Source organism: Aquarana catesbeiana, linkage group LG01 (genome assembly GCF_042186555.1).
Source record: "Aquarana catesbeiana isolate 2022-GZ linkage group LG01, ASM4218655v1, whole genome shotgun sequence".
NCBI lineage: Eukaryota > Metazoa > Chordata > Amphibia > Anura > Ranidae > Aquarana > Aquarana catesbeiana.
Genome location: NC_133324.1, coordinates 899,290,104 through 899,307,282, shown reverse-complemented (window position 1 = coordinate 899,307,282; position 17,179 = coordinate 899,290,104). Strand labels below are relative to the sequence as shown.

The following is a 17,179-nucleotide window of genomic DNA, read 5'->3' as shown; positions in this document are numbered from 1 at the left end:
AAAACTTTGACAGGTTGATGTTTCAGCCATTGCAAATGGTGTTTTAACCGCAGGATTTTGCAAGTCGCCTTTACGCTTTGATTTGTCTTTTTGTTTGTTGCCTGTTGTTGTCTGTTGCTAGCCCCTCTTTTGTGATTGTCCCATGGATCCTGAATGGAATCCTGCGCCCTTCAAAGGATAATAGAAAAAAAACAGGATTTTTGTGCTCACTGTAAAATCCCTTCCTCCGAGTCAATTGAGGGGCACAGGTTCCCTTCTTCTTTGTTGTTATTTTTGATACTATTTGCTATAACTGAGACATGCATGGCATGGGGCTGGGGTTATAGCCCCTAGGGCTCAGTCCTTTTGTGTCCATCCTTCTGTAGATGGTAGTATAGCCCATGGTTCCTGAATAGAATATCATTCCATGGCTTTACAGTAGCTTTACAGTGAGTACAAAAATTCTGTTATTTCCTTTAGAGTCTTTAATCTTTTTTGTTATCTACTGGTGATAGACCTAGTATGTTTTTCTATAAAAAAATAAATGTAAATGACATAATAATCTGCATACATTTTATTTTTTTTCACAAACAATTTATTTTTATCTTACGAAAAAGGAATTATCTTATATTATTCCAGGATAACACAAGAAAGTTTTCATGCCTGAGTTGAGGGGACACTTTTAAACATTTTACATTGACCGAAAGGATTTTCAGGGGATTCAATTAAATTGGACCAGTCATCCATTTCAAAAGTTAAGGTCCTGCCTAAGCCCCTCCCATGGAGGTTTGTCTCATTTATCTTTGCCTTGTCCAGCGAGACCATCCATGTGGCCAGTAAGGGCACTCATTAGACAAGTGAATGTGGCAAACACAAAGTAAAACCAGGATTTGGGCAGGGGGAGAGTGGTGGATCAAAGAAGAGGCTCCTCTATCTAACTATCTAAATTTAAAAGTAGGAATTCATCCCTGGCTGAACTATTATACAACTTTCTTGGCGATGAGGAAATCTTTTAGGCGTTTGATCTGCCAGATGCCAACAGAGGTGAGGATGATGGTTTGCACAATAGCCCACCATAAAACATTGCTGTTCATGTCTTCACTCGTCTGTCTGTAATATTCTTCTCGCTCCTGAAAAGGAAAGAAGTAATACTGTAAGCAGAAAACAACATTGCAGACTTTGTTACAAGCAGTAGCGGGGCAGGCTGGTTCAGTGCCCAGGGCATGGATGGATAACTGCACCTAGTCTCCCACTACTAATGCATGGTGTAAAATGGGTGTACTGCCCTGCATTCATTCTCTGCACCCTTTGCCGCGGCTGGCATATGGTGTGCACTGCACACGCATGACTAATTGCTTGCTTCCTAGAAATCAGAAGGTAGTTTCTGAAGCGCAGTTTTTTTTTTTAGTGGGCAGAGAGTGGACACGTCGGAGCATAGTGTGAGGGCATAGCTGCCAGAGCAGCCTTGTGGTAACTAGCCACTGATCTGAAGATTGGGCACATTAGGGGGGCACCCCAACTACAGCTGAGCCCTGTGCGTCTTCCCCTCCTGCCCACTTGTCCTGGTCCTGGTCACGAAGAACATTTTTTGGGGGGGCAGTTATTTAGCTGTACATTCATTCAGTACCAGCCTGGGTACTTTACTTCTGACAACCAACAACGGCCAATCAGAAACCAGAGAATAGTACTGAGAACCCAAGCAGGCATTTTAATTTTTTTTATTATAGGTGTTTATATAGTGCCAACATATTTTACAGTCCTTTACACACTATACATTCACAGCAACAGCTCCTGCCCTCACAGAGCTCACAATCTGAGATCCCTATCTCACATGCATACTGGGGCCATTTTGGAAAGGTGCCCATTAACCTACTAGGAAGTTTTTGGAGTGTGGAAGGAAACCCACTCAAGCACAGGGAGAACATGCAAACTTCTTATAAATAGTGTCCTGACCAGGATATGAACCAGTGCTCCGAGTAAGAAGGGCTAACCACCAAGCCACTGTTCAGACCACAGGAAATCTCTCCAAATGAATGAATACATTTCTGTGGTGTCCCAGAACTACTCCAATCAATGGGCAGATTTAAAATTGAATGGGGTACAGATGGTATTATTCACAAGCCATTGATGTCCTAAATCTTGGATGTACTGGCATTAGCCTTTAAAGCAGTATTAAACCCAAAAGCCAACATTTACTATACTGTAGTTTACCAATTATTAGACGTGATTGCTGCATTTGTTTGCTTTTTTTAGGTTTTCTTTCCTTTATTTTCACCAGGTGATCCGGCCAGTTAGTCTGTTGTTTTTCAACAGAACAAGCTGTCATGCAGATGTAGCAGTTAGAGGTTTAGAGACAAACATTTTAACACTGACAGGGGTGCTTACAACGATTAGTTCTTATTTATTTATGTAAAATCTTTATCCCAAAAGGATAACTGTTTGTTGTAACTGCTTATAAAATGTTAGATGGAGTTTGACTTTAATTAGTTAGTGCATCTAATTTTTCCTCCCCCATATGCCCCTTCCCCTGATCTCTCTGTCAAAATTGATGGCACAACTATAAGCCCATCCCCACATGCCAAGGTTCTACCAAAATGTCCACACTCAGATCTCTACCCTCCGATTCCTGCTGGAGAAAATGTGGCTCTCAGGGGGGTATACTCCTCATATTTTGGAGCTGCCCATCCTTGAAGTCCTTTTGGGAACGCATTTTCCAGATCATAGCAGATGTCTCCGGGACCCAAGTCCTCTCACCCCCTGCTTTAGCTCTTTTGAATCTAACAGTCGATAGCATCCCCAACCCTTACCGACATGTCACAACCCACATTCTATTAACGGCCAGACTAAACATGACAAATCTATGGAAGTCGTGTACCCACCAAACATCGAAGCTACTCTGGAATTAGTTCACACCCACTGTTCTTAAGAATTTATAAGAGCATCCAGCAATGGAATCTATGCTAAAATCCTCCTCCTCTGGCAACTCTAGCTCCAATGACACAGATCAGCGCTATAAATCCAACCTGAATACTAACCATGGATCTCACTAGTGTTAAGTCATGATAAGCTTTGCCTGTCATGGTCTCTACCCTACCAACCTAACTTAAAGGATCACTAAAGATATATATATTTTTTTTTTAAATAACAAACATGTTATACTTACCTCCACTGTGCAGCTCGTTTTGCACAAAGTGGCCCCGAACCTGGTCTTCTGGGGTCCCTCGGCGGCTGTCTCGACTCCCCCCCGCAAGGACTCAACACTTTCATGCAAGCTCCCTCACATGGTGTTGAGTGCTTGCGGGCACGCTCCCGTGATACAGCCGGCGGCCATAGCCGCTCACTGTATCACTCGGCCCCGCCATAGAATGCATTAAGGTGAAAAAACTTTTACCTTTACAACCCCTTTAACTTGCACAAAATATTTGTAAACCTCTTAACCTAAGCCATTAACACTCTTGTATACTCGGTTTAATGTTTTATTCTTGTTTGAATTTAGTTCCCAAACCTATGCATGTAAATTTACTGATGGAAAGCTAATCAAACTTTACCCTGTATGTACTATTACTGTAATTACTGTAAAACTTTCAATAAAAACTATTGAAACACAGGGTGGGGGCGCTCTAATACAGGAAGTGTGTTACTGGCCAGATCACCAGATAAAAAACAGAGCGGAAAAAAGCATACAAAAGTAAATCAATCCAGTCAACACATCTAATGATTGATATGCTGCAATATAGTAAATATTTGGTTTTGGGTTTATTACCACTTTGACCACTAAGCCATACTGCGGCAGGGCGGCCGCTCTGTGTCAGATAATGTACCTAGTTTGTGATCTGACACTTCCGGGCCTGGGGTGCGTGTGCGCGTGCAGTTTGCGACCCACTCTCGCTGTGATTGGACACAGCAGGAGCCAATCAGCGGGTCTGGCGGGATCCACCGATCGTTTGAGAGAAAGGCAGAATGGCGGTCTGCCTATGTAAACAAGGCAGATCGCCGTTCTGTGAGAGGGGAATATACTGATCCTGTGTTACTACTAAGAAGGCACACGGATCTTTACCTTCCCCCAGTCAAAGCACACCCCCCACACACACACACACACACACACAGCAATCCCTCCCAGGGAACACATTTAACCCTTTGATCGCCCTTGATGTTAACAAGGCAGATCGCCATTCTGTGAGAGGGGAATGTGCTGATCCTGTGTACCCTTTGATCTCCCCTGATGTTAACCCCTTCACTGCCAGTGTACAGTGACAGTGCATACTTTTAGCACTGATGACTGTATTAGTGTCACTGGTCCCCAAAAAGTGTCAAAAGTGTCAGTTAGGTGTCTGATATGTCTGCCACAATATCGCAGTCCCGCTATAAGTCACTGATTGCCACTCATACTAGTACAACCGCGCAATTGTCAGTTAAAACAACGAAGTGCCGTATTGCAAAAAATGGCCTGGTCATGAAGGGGGGTAAACCTCCTGGAGCTGAAGTGGTTAAACAATTGTAAAACCTTATAGTTGAAGTGAAAAGTCATTATAGAAATTGCATGTATAAACATACCCGCTGATATTCCTGTTCTTTCATGATATGGTTCATTTCCCCTTGAAGGTTTTCTAACATGTTGGAAACTTCCTTCACTTTGTCCTTTGGATCCACAGCTGAGAAATCAAGAGGGTGTTCACCAACCTGAATGTCCAAGTGTATGCGCTGAAAAGTAGAATGATGACGCTGTCATTACTGCCACAGTTTTATTTTAAAGTGGTTGTAAAGGTAAAAGGTTTAAATACATTCTCGGCATGAAGTTAAAAAACCTTCTATGTGCAGCTCCCCCCCCAGCGGAAAAAAAAGGAAATCAATCCAGCCAACACATCTAATGATTGGTAAGCTGCAATATAATAACTATTTGGTATTGGGTTTATTACCACTTTAACTGCTTAGCAGTTAAAGACCATGTACCTAGTACGTGATCTGACACTTCGGGGTCTGGGGTGCGCTGGAGACCCGCTGCCGATGTGATTGGACACAGCGGGAGCCAATCAGCGGGTCTGGCGGACGCGCCGATCGTTTTGGAGAAAGGCAGAACGTCGGTCTGCCTATGTAAAAATGGTTTGTTGATAGTATCATCCAGTGCGGTATTAGCAAATAGGCAGAGTAGGCACTGGCCTATGGGCCCCACGTCGTTTAAGGGCCCCGCGACAACAGAGCAAAATACTTTTGATTTGATCTTGAAAGAAAATTACAATGGAGCTTTCTTATATTGCTTACAAAAGATAGAAAAAAAGTGAATCAACGTGAAGAAACTAAAACTTTACATTAAAGAGGAAGTAAACTCTCCCACTCTGATGCTGCTTTTCATTTAGTCAATTATAATAAGTAATTATCAAACTATAGCCACTGTAATCCAGCCCAAATCGCATATTACTTACTGTTTAAAGAAACTTTAAAAAACTTGTTTACGGGGGTTAGGCAGCGCCATCTTAAGTATTGTTTTCTGAGTCCCCAGTAGAGTGTATTTCCGCCCTTAAGCAGGCCATACACGGTCGAACAAAAATTCTCTTTTCAAATTCAGAAAGTTCGTTTTTTTTGTGATCCGATGATGCCACCATTGATTTTCGAAATTCAGCCTTCAAGTTCACCTCATGTTGCTACAGAAAAGAATTTTCGAGGCCGGGAATCTTCTTTTCTCTCCGTAAATTTTCTTTTCTTATTACATTTCTCGCATGATTCTCCCATCATTGATTAGAAAATCGTTAGTTTTTTTAAAAATTTCCAACATGTTGAATTCCTCAAATTTGATTGCCGCACGAAAATCGGCAGCCCACTAATGGTGGGAAATTCGTACGAAAATTCTTTCAAAATTCGAACCGTGTATGGCCGGCATAACATTGAGCACTTCCTGTCCTGTAATTATCTAGTGTTTGCCTATGTCAGTCTTATCAGCTTCAGCTAATAAGGCTGCAGTAATGCTGTCCGATGGCCAAGTTTACACTCCATATGATGTCACATGGTCACATGGGGTGTAGTAGGAAGCTCTGAGTGATAATGCAGTCTCGTGGGATTTCAGTGTTGTGCCGTAGGAAGATCTGATAATAGACAGACAAGTACACAGAGTGTGCCGTAAATCAGGGGAGATCTGGGCATGCTCAGTGAAGTCATTCTAAAGAACAAAAAGGATTTCAACAATACTAAGCCGGTAAGGAGATATCTACAAGCAGTGTTCATTAGGGTTTTATTATGCTGATTTTTACATGGGACAAAGTTGTTGGGGAGAGTTTACAACCACTTTAAACACTCCATAGAGAAAATCCTGTATTCATGTACCCAATAACAACATAAAGTACATAAACCATAGACATCAGGTTCACATTACAGTTTGTCTCTTAAAAACTCATCTTCTTTCAGCTGTCAGTTTGTAAAAAAAAATTTGGTGCAACCTACGTATGTGTAATGTAGAGTAGTGATGTCATCTCCATCCAGCGGCCAACCTGCAAACTACTTTATTTAATGTTACCCCACTAGAGCGTACGTACCAGAAACCTTGAGAAACCTGCAGGGGGGGCTCTAGGGTTTTGACTGCCTAGGGGCCTCCGCAGAGTGTAATCTGGCACTGTTATCATCCCATGCTGCCTTGGCAGGTTGAGAGGGATGGAGTTCTGAAGGAGTACCAGAGTGGACTCTTCATAAGCCGGGATTATGAAGTGGCTGGGAAAGCTTCAGGAGAGAACTCGTCCGAGGAAACTCAGTGGGATACTGTGAGTTAAGTTGTTGCTACAGGAGACAGCGGTTGCTATAGAATACAGATCGCTGGGTTCAGCTTAAAGGCACTTTTTCTGTATTGCTGTCTGCCTTGTTCTGCATTTTTGTCTGAGGACTCTGCTGGTCTGCTAAATTGCCATTGCATTTGCCTAAGGGTGTCCTGAGCCCTACCCCTCTCTCCCACATTTTCCTGTTAAGAGAAATTAACTTTTCTTTTTTCATTTTTAAAAGTGTCTGGCACCCATCTTTCCACCTTGCATTACACCCACCATGCTTAGGAACCTTCACCCTGAGGAGGAATGTCAGCCCTCCCTGTCTCTGGGGGTCACCACCAGGCCTCTGGAGGTCGGGGAGAGCGTTGCACTTATTTGGACAAGCTAAAGTTAGAAACTGATTGGTTTGTATGTATAGAGCTGCGCCAGATTTTACACTCTCCAATTTTAGTAAATCAACTCCAATGCGGGGATTTGAATCAGCTGGGATTGTCTTAGCAACATGGCAGGATGGGATGTTGCCATTTCTGGGAGTTTTTCAGCCAGGCTTCAGGGGGTACAGTATATACAGATCAACGAGGAGTTCCGCCCCCCGTCCAAAAAAAAATTAAAAGTCAGGAGCTACAAATACTGTATTAGGGCATTTAACTGTCCAGGCATCCAGCTGTGTCTTCACCCAAGCCGATTCTTGAATCAGCTCGCGGGTGCTGCCGCCACCATCTTGGCTAAGGGGAACTGGGAATGAAAACTTGCACTAGTTTCCTACTGCACATGTGCGAATCGCGCTGCGCTTTCTCAATGGGCCGGCTGTGGGGGGAAGCAGGAGGGGCCAAACTTCCAGCTCACTTTGCCACTGCGAAGTGAGCCAGAAGTGGGAGCGGGTACCTGCCGAAACCAGGTACCAGCTCCCCCCTCCCACCAAAAAGGTGGCAAATGTGGCAGTGGAAGGAGGGAGGAGGCAGACAAGTTGAGATTCCCCTTATGTGTGGAGCTCTGCTTTAACCGGTTCCCGACCGGCGCACGCCGATGTACGTCGGCAGAATGGCACGGGTGGGCAAATGGGCGTACCTGTACGTCCATTTGAATTCCCCGCCGTGGCATTGTGTGCGCGCCGCTGGCGGCGCGCATGCGCGCCGGCTGGGAGCTCCGTGAGTCAGGCCGCGGGTCCCGCGGACTCGATCGCCGCGGGGATTCCCACGATCGCCTCACGGAGAGGATGAACGGGGAGATGCTGATGTAAACAGCATCTCCCCATTCTGCCTAGTGACAAGTGTCACTGATCTCTGCTCCCTGTCATTGGGAGCTGTGATCAGAGTAATGACACTGCTAGCCCATCCCCCTACAGTTAGTAATCACTCCCCTAGGACACACTTAACCCCTCCCCGCCCCCTAGTGGTTAACACCTTCACTGCCAGTGTCATTTACACAGTAATCAGTGCATTTTTAATCGCACTGATCGCTGTATAAATGACAATGGTCCCAAAAATGTGTCAAAAATATCCGACATGTCCGCCATAACGTCGCAGTCACAATAAAAATCACTGATCGCCGCCATTACTAGTAAAAAAAAAATGATTTAAAAAAATGCCATAAAACTATCCCCTATTTAGTAAACGTTATAACTTTTGCGCAAACCAATAAACGCTTATTGCGATTTTTTTTAACAAAAATATGTAGAATACCTTCGGCCTAAACTGAGGGAAAAAAACGTTTTTTTATATATTTTTGGGGGATATTTATTATAGCAAAATGTAAAAAATACTGCGTTTTTTTCAAAATTGTCGCTCTTATTTTGTTTATAGCGCAAATAAATAAAAATCGCAGAGGTGATCAAATACCACCAAAAAAAAAGCTCTATTTGTGGGAAAAAAAGGACGTCAATTTTGTTTGGGACCGCGCAATTGTCAGTTAAAGCGACGCAGTCCCGAATCGCAAAAAACGCTCTGGTCGGGAAGGGGGTAAAATCTTCCGGGGCTGAAAAGGGTTAAAGACAAACAAACTGGGCCCACGTGGTTTTAGTTATAGGGCCCACTGTTATTTCAACCTTATCAAAAGAAGCCCTGACAAGGATATCAGAGCTCAGAGCTACTGTGACAAGGGAGAGAGACAACGCACATGTGGGGATGTGCTGGGAATGTCTTAGCAGTATCCTAGCAACAAGACATGACGGGATGATGCCATCTCTGGGGGTTTTACAGCCAGGCTTCGGGAGGTACAGTATATGCACAGATCAAAGACAAACAAACTGGGCAAACATGGTTTTAGTCATAGGGCCCACTGCTATTTCAACCTCATCAAAAGAAGCGATGAAAAGGATCTCAGAGCTCAGAGCTATTGTGACAGGGGAGAGAGGCAATGCACGTGTGCTGGGAGTGTCTTAGTAACATCCTAGCAACAAGGCAGGACGGGATGATGCCATCTCTGGGAGTTTTTTCAGCCAGGCATTGGGAGGTACTTAACACCTATAGCAAGGGTATTATTCTACTTTGGTCCACGGTTTGTTTTTACCTACAGGTGCCCCTTATCTGCATAGGCAGTTTTCTGGTAAAGGTGAACTAACCTTTTAACCTCCCTGGCGGTTTTCCTGAGTGTGGCTCGGGGTTAAATTTCAGCACTATTAGCGGTAACCCCGAGCCACACTCGGGATTGCATTACAGGATCCTGGTGCAGTGTACCTACCTTGTCCTGCGATGTCCCCCCGCTGTGTTTGTGGGCTCTGTCCTCCTCCCCGATGTCCTGTGTTCCGGGCTCCGTTCCCTGCGAGCGTCGCAAAGCACAGGGGCCCGGCGGCAAATTCAAAAAAGTGAAAATTCATAATAAATACAGTACACTGTAATCTTACAGATTACATTACTGTATGAAATCATTTCACATCCCTTTTGTCCCCAGTGCTTTGTCCAATGCCCTGCATGCAGTTTTATATTATATATATACTATTCTTTCTGCCTGGAAACTGGAGATTGTCCATAGCAACCAAAAAGTGTCCCTTTACGTCAAAAGTGGTTTTAGACCAGCTAGAAAACAGCGATAGTAAATTAGAACATTTGCAGAATTGAGCGATATTAAATCGTGGGGAAATTTATTTTATTATTATTATATTATTATTTTTTATAATTATTTACAGTTATTTATTATATTATAATTTATGATTTTGTCTTTCAAACTTTATCATACCCGGGATATCTACTAGACTCTTGTTTGGACAGATTTAAGTGTGTCATTGCTAAGAATTACAAGCCTACAATATAAAACGCCAAATTTCTATGCAAAGCAATTGTACCGCTTTGAGACGCAAAAATCTGAAATAATCATACCGCCAGGGAGGCTACTAGACTAAATGGGAGAAAATAAGAAAAGTTCCATGTTAGGGTTAATATACGTTTTTTGCAATATTGTACTGTTTTATATAAAGTCGCTGTGCTTCCTTCTGGCCCCTGAACCTGAACGATTATCCTGTGCTCCATCTGTGAAATCCTAACAAACTATAAAGACATCCAGAGTGACAGTCAGAAGAGTGAGGAGGTAGCGATGATCTGTATGGAATTTCCTCCAACTGCGATGAGTATGGCTCGGCTCTCTTCTACATTTCACTGGAGCAGAATAATGGAGCAGACATTGAACTGATTTCCAGCATGTCTCTGCAATATTAGCTCCATTCTACACTCAGGAAGCCTCAGTGCCTCCGCTCTCACGTATTTACACTAACTGGCTTGTGGGAAAATGGACTGTGAAATTGTCTAAGTAGATTTGTTTGCTCCACCGTCTCAGTTACAGTGAAATCTCCGTCTAAATATTTTATGTTTTGTATGGTGAATGATGGCACAGATTTAGAAGCTTAGGTATATTTAGTCTTAAAGTGGTTGTAAACCCTTTTAAGTGACTTTTACCTATAGGTAAGCCTAGAATAAGGCTTACCTATAGGTAGAGAAAATATCTCCTAAACATGCGCCGTTTAGGAGATATTTCACTTGTAGTGCGCCAATGTCGTCATTGGCGCATGCGCTGTTAAGCAACGGGCCACCGTGCCGTTTCTTCCCGCAGCTTGTGCCGTGACTGATGGCTCCCACGCGAATGCGCGGGAGTAACTTCACGCGATTTCGGCCAGTTACAGAGCCGGAGTCCGCGGGCCCGGAAGGAAGAGGGGCGAAGATGGACGCGGCCTGCACTGGGGGCAGCGCGGGCTGCATTTGCAGGTAAGTGTCATATAATGGGCTAGTATGCAATGCATACTAGCCCATTATGCTTTTAATTTGCAGGCATTGCGGGGTGCAAAAGAGGAAGTAAAACAACATTGGGGTTTACTTCCTCTTTAACCACTTGACGACCGCCTCGCGCCGATGTACGTCGGCAAGGTGGCACGGACAGGCAAAATCACGTACATACACGTGATTTGCCTTCCGCGGGTGGGGGGTCCAATCGGACCCCCCCCGGTGCCCGAGGCGGTCGCCATTTCTTCCCGGGCGATGAGAGGTCAGGGGGAGGCCATCCATTGTTGGCCACCCCCTCCCGATCGCTCCCGGCGAATGAAAATGCTTCCTTTCCCTCTGTAATGTAAACAGAGGGAAAGGAAGTGATGCCATCCCTCCTCGAGCTGGTCTTTTCGATCCGGCGCTGAGGAGAGAAGACATCAATAAGTCTGCACAACACTACACTTCCAGTAGAACACGCCAGGCACACTTGCGGGATCAGCCCAGATACCTGCTAGCACCTGCGTTTTGCCCCTCGGCCCAGCCCTGCCCAGCCCACCCAAGTGCAGTATCGATCGATAACTGACACTTACAAAACACTAAACACACATAACTGCAGCGTTCGCAGAGTCAGGCCTGATCCCTGCGATCGCTAACAGTTTTTTGGTAGCGTTTTGATACAGTCGCTGACAGTCAGGAGCTTTTTTGCCTGTGAGTCTCACTAGTGTACCACTAAATTTAGAGCCCAAAATGGCAAATCGAAGGTACACTAGTAAAGAGGCCTACACGTTTCTGAGCATGACAGATAGTGTGGAGGAAGTCACTCATCTGTCAAGTTCAGGCTCAGAATACGATCCTGTAGAGGACAGCGGCTCCATGACAGATAGCTCTGACGACAGAGTTGTGGTCCCTGCTAGGGTCAGGCGTACCAGACCCCAATCTTCTTCTGTCCTTGAAGTGCAAGAACCGCAGGTCCCTCATATGGAGCAGAGAAGTACTAGTGCCGCTATTCCTTCTGGTGAACTGGCAAGCACCAGCGGCCTAGTACTCCCTGGTCGTACATCCAGCACTGCAGTATCACGTGGTGATGTGGCGAGTCCCATAAATGCAGTTCAAGCTGGTGAGGTGGCAAGCACTAGTAGTGTCCCGCTGCCACCAAGAAGACAAAGACAGGCCCGTCGTGCCCATAGTGCCCTTCCTGCTGCATTCCCCAATCCGAATTGGGAACCCACCACTTCTGCAGCACCTGTACTTCCCCCATTCACTGGCCAACCCGGAATTCAGGTGGAAACAGTTGACTTTACGCCACTGGATTTTTATTCACTGTTTTTCACCGAAGATCTCTATAGATCTATTGTGGACCAAAGCAATTTGTACGCTGGTCAACACATCGCCACTATTCCCCAGTCCTCCCTTGCCAGAGATTGGAGACCAATTACGGTCTCCGAATTTAAGATCTTTCTGGGCCTTTCCCTCCTCATGGGCTTGAATAAAAAGAGTGAGTTGTGGTCATATTGGTCCACTGACCCAATTTACCATTCGCCCTTGTTCTCTGCTTCCATGGCCAGGGCACGATACGAGCAGATTTTGCGGTTCATGCACTTCAACGACAATGAACTCTGACGTCCTCGTGGAGACCCTGGATACGATCGGCTCTACAAAATTCGGCCCCTCGTAAACCACTTCAACCAACGTTTTGCAGACTTATTTACCCCCCATCAAGTTGTCTGCGTTGATGAGTCCCTGATTCAATTTTCTGGCCGCTTGTCATTCAAACAGTACCTTCCCAGCAAGCGTGCCAGATACGGGGTCAAGATGTATAAGCTCTGTGACAGGGCCACAGGCTATACATGTAGATTTATGGTTTACGAGGGCAAAGATAGTCACGTAGAGCCGACAAACTGCCCTGACTACATAGGAAGCGCTGGCAAGATAGTGTGGGACTTGGTGTCACCCTTATTCGAAAAGGGGTACCACTTGTACGAGGACAATTATTATACGAGCGTGCCACTTTTTAGTCACTTGTTTGATCATCAGATTGGAGCATGTGGCACCGTGCGACCTAATCGCCGGGGCTTTCCCCAGCGGCTTGTAGATTCCCGTCTTAGGCTGGGGGAGAGAGCCTGCTTGAAGTATAATAATTTGCTCGCTATGAAGTGGAGGGATAAGAAGAATGTTTTCGTTCTTACCTCCCTTCATGCAGACACGACGGTCCAAATTACTACGGCGACTGGTGTTGTGGAGAAACCCCTCTGTGTCCACGAATATAACCTTAATATGGGAGGGGTGGACCTCAACGACCAGTTGTTGGCGCCGTACCTAGTTGCCCGTAAGGCCAGACGCTGGTACAAAAAAGTGTCTGTTTATTTATTTCAATTGGCTTTGCTGAACGCTCATGTGCTATACAGAGCTTCAGGACAGACTGGATCCTTCCTTAAATTCCAGGAAGAGATCATCAGAGCCCTTCTTTTTTTCAGACGGTGCTCCACCTCACCTTCCCCAACCAAATGCAGTAGGCCGGCTGCATGAGAGGCATTTTCCTTATGCCCTCCCGAGTACCCCTACCCAACGAGCCCCCCAAAAAAGATGTCGTGTCTGCAGCAAGCGCAGATTTAGGCGTGACACCCGGTGTTATTGTCCCTCCTGTCCTGGCAATCCTGGTCTTTGCATTGGTGAATGTTTTGAACGCTACCATACACTAGTTGAGTAATAGCGTAGGGTACAGCACTGCACAGACTAGGCACACTTTCACAGGGTCTCCCAAGATGCCATTGCATTTTGAGAGACCCAAACCTGGAACCAGTTACAAAAGTTAAAAGTTACTAAAAAAAGTGTAAAAATAAATAAATAAATAAATAAAAAAAAATAAAAACACAAAAAAAAAATAAAATAAAATAAACAAAAATAGTTGTTGTTTTATTGTTCTCTCTCTATTCTCTCTCTATTGTTCTGCTCTTTTTTACTCTATTCTATTCTGCAATGTTTTATTGTTATTATGTTTTACCATGTTTGCTTTTCAGATATGCAATTTTTTTATACTTTACTGTTTACTGTGTTTTGTTGGTAACCATTTTATTGTTTTCAGGTACGCCATTCAGTTGCAGCTCGGATTTATTTATCTTGACAGCAACAGCGTTTTCTCCCACGATATATAAAGCCGTGACTCCAGCGCTGTCGCCGGTGATTTCACCACCACAGTTACATACTTCAGCATATATGCCGAAGCGTGGGGGCAGCAGTGGGTGGAGGAGCGATTTGCTCCTGCCTTTTGCGGGAGGATGCCCCCATGCTTCGGCATATATATATTTTAGGCACAGGTTGCGTTAAATGTTTTATTTTTTACTATGTTTTTTTTTGTATTTGCTTTGCAGGTATGGTAAGTCTTACTGTTATACTGTAATGTTACTTTGTTTTATTGTTAACCATCATTTGCTTAGCAGGTACGCCATTCAGTTGCAGCGCGGATTTATTTATCTTGACAGCAACAGCGTTTGCTCCCACGATATATAAAGCCGTGACTCCAGCGCTGTCGGAGGTGATTTCACCACCACAGTTACATACTTCAGCATATATGCCGAAGCGTGGGGGCAGCAGTGGGTGGAGGAGCGATTTGCTCCTGTCTTTTGCGGGAGGATGCCCCCATGCTTCGGCATATATAAATGGTGCATGTATGCCCATCATTAGAAGTGGGTGGATGAAGAGAGGTATTCTAATGGTGGGCATACCCACCGATTAATATCTTTTTTTCGTTCAGCCCACAGGCTGCATGAAAAAAAAGTTTACAATATATGCCCAACAAGGACCAGCAACGTACTGGTATGTTGCTGGACTTTGAGTGGTTATACCAGAATGATGCCTGCAGGCTTAGGTATCATCTTGGTATCATTCTTTTCAGCCAGCGGTCGGCTTTCATGTAAAAGCAATCCTAGTGGCTAATTAGCCTCTAGACTGCTTTTGCAAGCAGTGGGAGGGAATGTCCCCCCCCCCCCACCGTCTTCCATGTTTTTCTCTGGCTCTCCTGTCCCAACAGGGAACCTGAAAATGCAGCCAGTGATTCAGCCAGCTGACCATAGAGCTGATCAGAGACCAGAATGGCTCCAAACATCTCTATGGCCTAAGAAACCGGAAGCTATGAGCATTTCATGACTTAGATTTCGCCGGATGTAAACAGCGCCATTGGGAAATTGGGAAAGCATTTTATCACACCGATCTTGGTGTGGTCAGATGCTTTGAGGGCAGAGGAGAGATCTAGGGTCTAATAGACTCCAATTTTTTAAAAAAAGAGTACCTGTCACTACCTATTGCTATCATAGGGGATATTTACATTCCCTGAGATAACAATAAAATTAGTAAAAAATAAATAAAAATGAAAGGAACAGTTTAAAAATAAGATAAAAAAGCAAAAAAAAAAAAAAGAAAAAAAAAAAAAAAGCACCCCTGTCCCCCCCTGCCCTCGCGCAAAGGCGAACGCAAGTGTCAGTCTGGCGTCAAATGTAAACAGCAATTGCACCATGCATGTGAGGTATCACCACGAAGGTCAGATCGAGGGCAGTAATTTTAGCAGTAGACCTCCTCTGTAAATCTAAAGTGGTAACCTGTAAAGGCTTTTAAAGGCTTTTAAAAATGTATTTATTTTGTCGCCACTGCACGTTTGTGCGCAATTTTAAAGCATGTCATGTTTGGTATCCATGTACTCGGCCTAAGGCTGCATGGGGGCTGTGATTTCCAACAGCAGCCCTGAAAAGTATAGTTAAAACACCCCCCTCCTTCCTTCCTGAGCATCATGACCTTTCTGTGTTTAAAAAGACACTAAATGATAGCCTTATTCTCCAAAATAGCCCATACACCTTTACTAAAAAACGGTCCCTGTAATCGATTGTTTTCAGCCTACCGGAGAGGTAGGTATTAGGCATGTCCCTGAATGCAAACAGTGTGCAGCATGGCGGGTATGATCTTAATTGTATACTTATTGTACATCAGTCTTTAGACCAATGTAAGGGTACAGTAAAGTAGGGATAGATACGTGAAACTGAATTTTTATTTTCCAGAAATTTGTGAGAGAAAATTGGGAATCAGTGGTAAAGGGGAAATTAAAGGGGATGTAAACCCTGGTGTTTTTCCACCTTAATGCATCCTATGCATTAAAGTTAAAACATTTCTGTCACTGTCTAAAGCCCCCCCCCCCCGTTTTACTCACCTGAGTCATATAATTCCCACGCCGGAGACGCACTCTTCTTCTCTGCCCGTTGTCTCGGCTCTTGAATGAATGAATGAGAGACTTGTATAGCGCTACCTATGCGAACTGAATCGCCTCAGGGCGCTTTTTAACCTACCAGCATGTCTTTGGAGTGTGGGAGGAAACCGGAGTACCCGGAGGAAACCCACGCAGACACAGGGAGAACATGCAAACTCCAGGCAGGTAGTGCCGTGGTCGGGATTTGAACCAGCGACCCTATTGCTGCTAGGTGAGAGTGCTACCCACTACACCACTGTGCTGCCCGACTCTTGATTGGATAGATTGATAGCAGCGCAGCCATTGGGTCCTGTTGCTGTCAATCAAATCCAATGACAAGGGCACCGGGGGCGGGGCCAAGTTCATTCTGCGTCTGTGGATGCAAATGCTGGACTCGGGACTGTGCCCGCAAGGTAACCCCCCCCCGGGAGAACACTTCTCCTAGGAGGTTATATGATGCGGGGAGGAGCAACCAGCCACCGGGGGCCACTCTGTGCAAAACGAACTGCACAGTGGAGGTAAGTATACCATGTTTGTTAGTTAAAAAAAAACGTAGCTTTACAATCACTTTAAGGGGTTTTTAAAACAGTCAAAAATTTGGGGACCCTCTTGCCAGTTTCTAGAGGTTTCTTGCACATACGCCCTAGTTGGATAACATTGAACTAAGTAGTGTGCATGTCGGCCGCTAGATGGAGATGAACATCACTACTGTAAACTCTGTGGAGGCCCCTAGGCAGTCGAAACCTTGGGGCCCTCCTTGCAGGTTTCTAGAGGTTTCTCTACATACACTCTAGTGGAATAACATTGAAGTAAGTAGGGTGCATGTCGGCCGCTAGATGGAGATGATTATCACTACTGTACATTGCATGTATGTAGTTTGTACCAAGATAAAGATAAAAAGTTCCACCAACCGCCATTGTATTCTCTAGGGTCCTTGCTAAAAAAAATATATATATATATAATGTTTTGGGGTTCTATGTAATTTTCTAGCAAATAAATGATTATTTTTACATGTAGGAGAGAAATATAAGAATTGG

At 44.6% G+C, this 17,179-nt stretch overlaps 1 protein-coding gene across 1 annotated transcript in view; it reads right to left on the bottom strand.

Moving 5' to 3' along the window:
• Positions 1-529: 529 nt before the first annotated feature.
• LOC141118952 (transmembrane emp24 domain-containing protein 11-like) overlaps positions 530-17,179 on the bottom strand; it is a 34,619-nt gene continuing 17,969 nt past the window's right edge. The window contains exons 4-5 of the mRNA XM_073610955.1: positions 4,534-4,680; positions 530-1,109 (exon numbers count right to left, since the gene is read on the bottom strand). Of these exons, the coding sequence (XP_073467056.1) occupies positions 960-1,109; positions 4,534-4,680 (297 nt within the window). The 3' untranslated portion in view covers positions 530-959. The remainder of the gene's footprint in view (positions 1,110-4,533; positions 4,681-17,179) is intronic.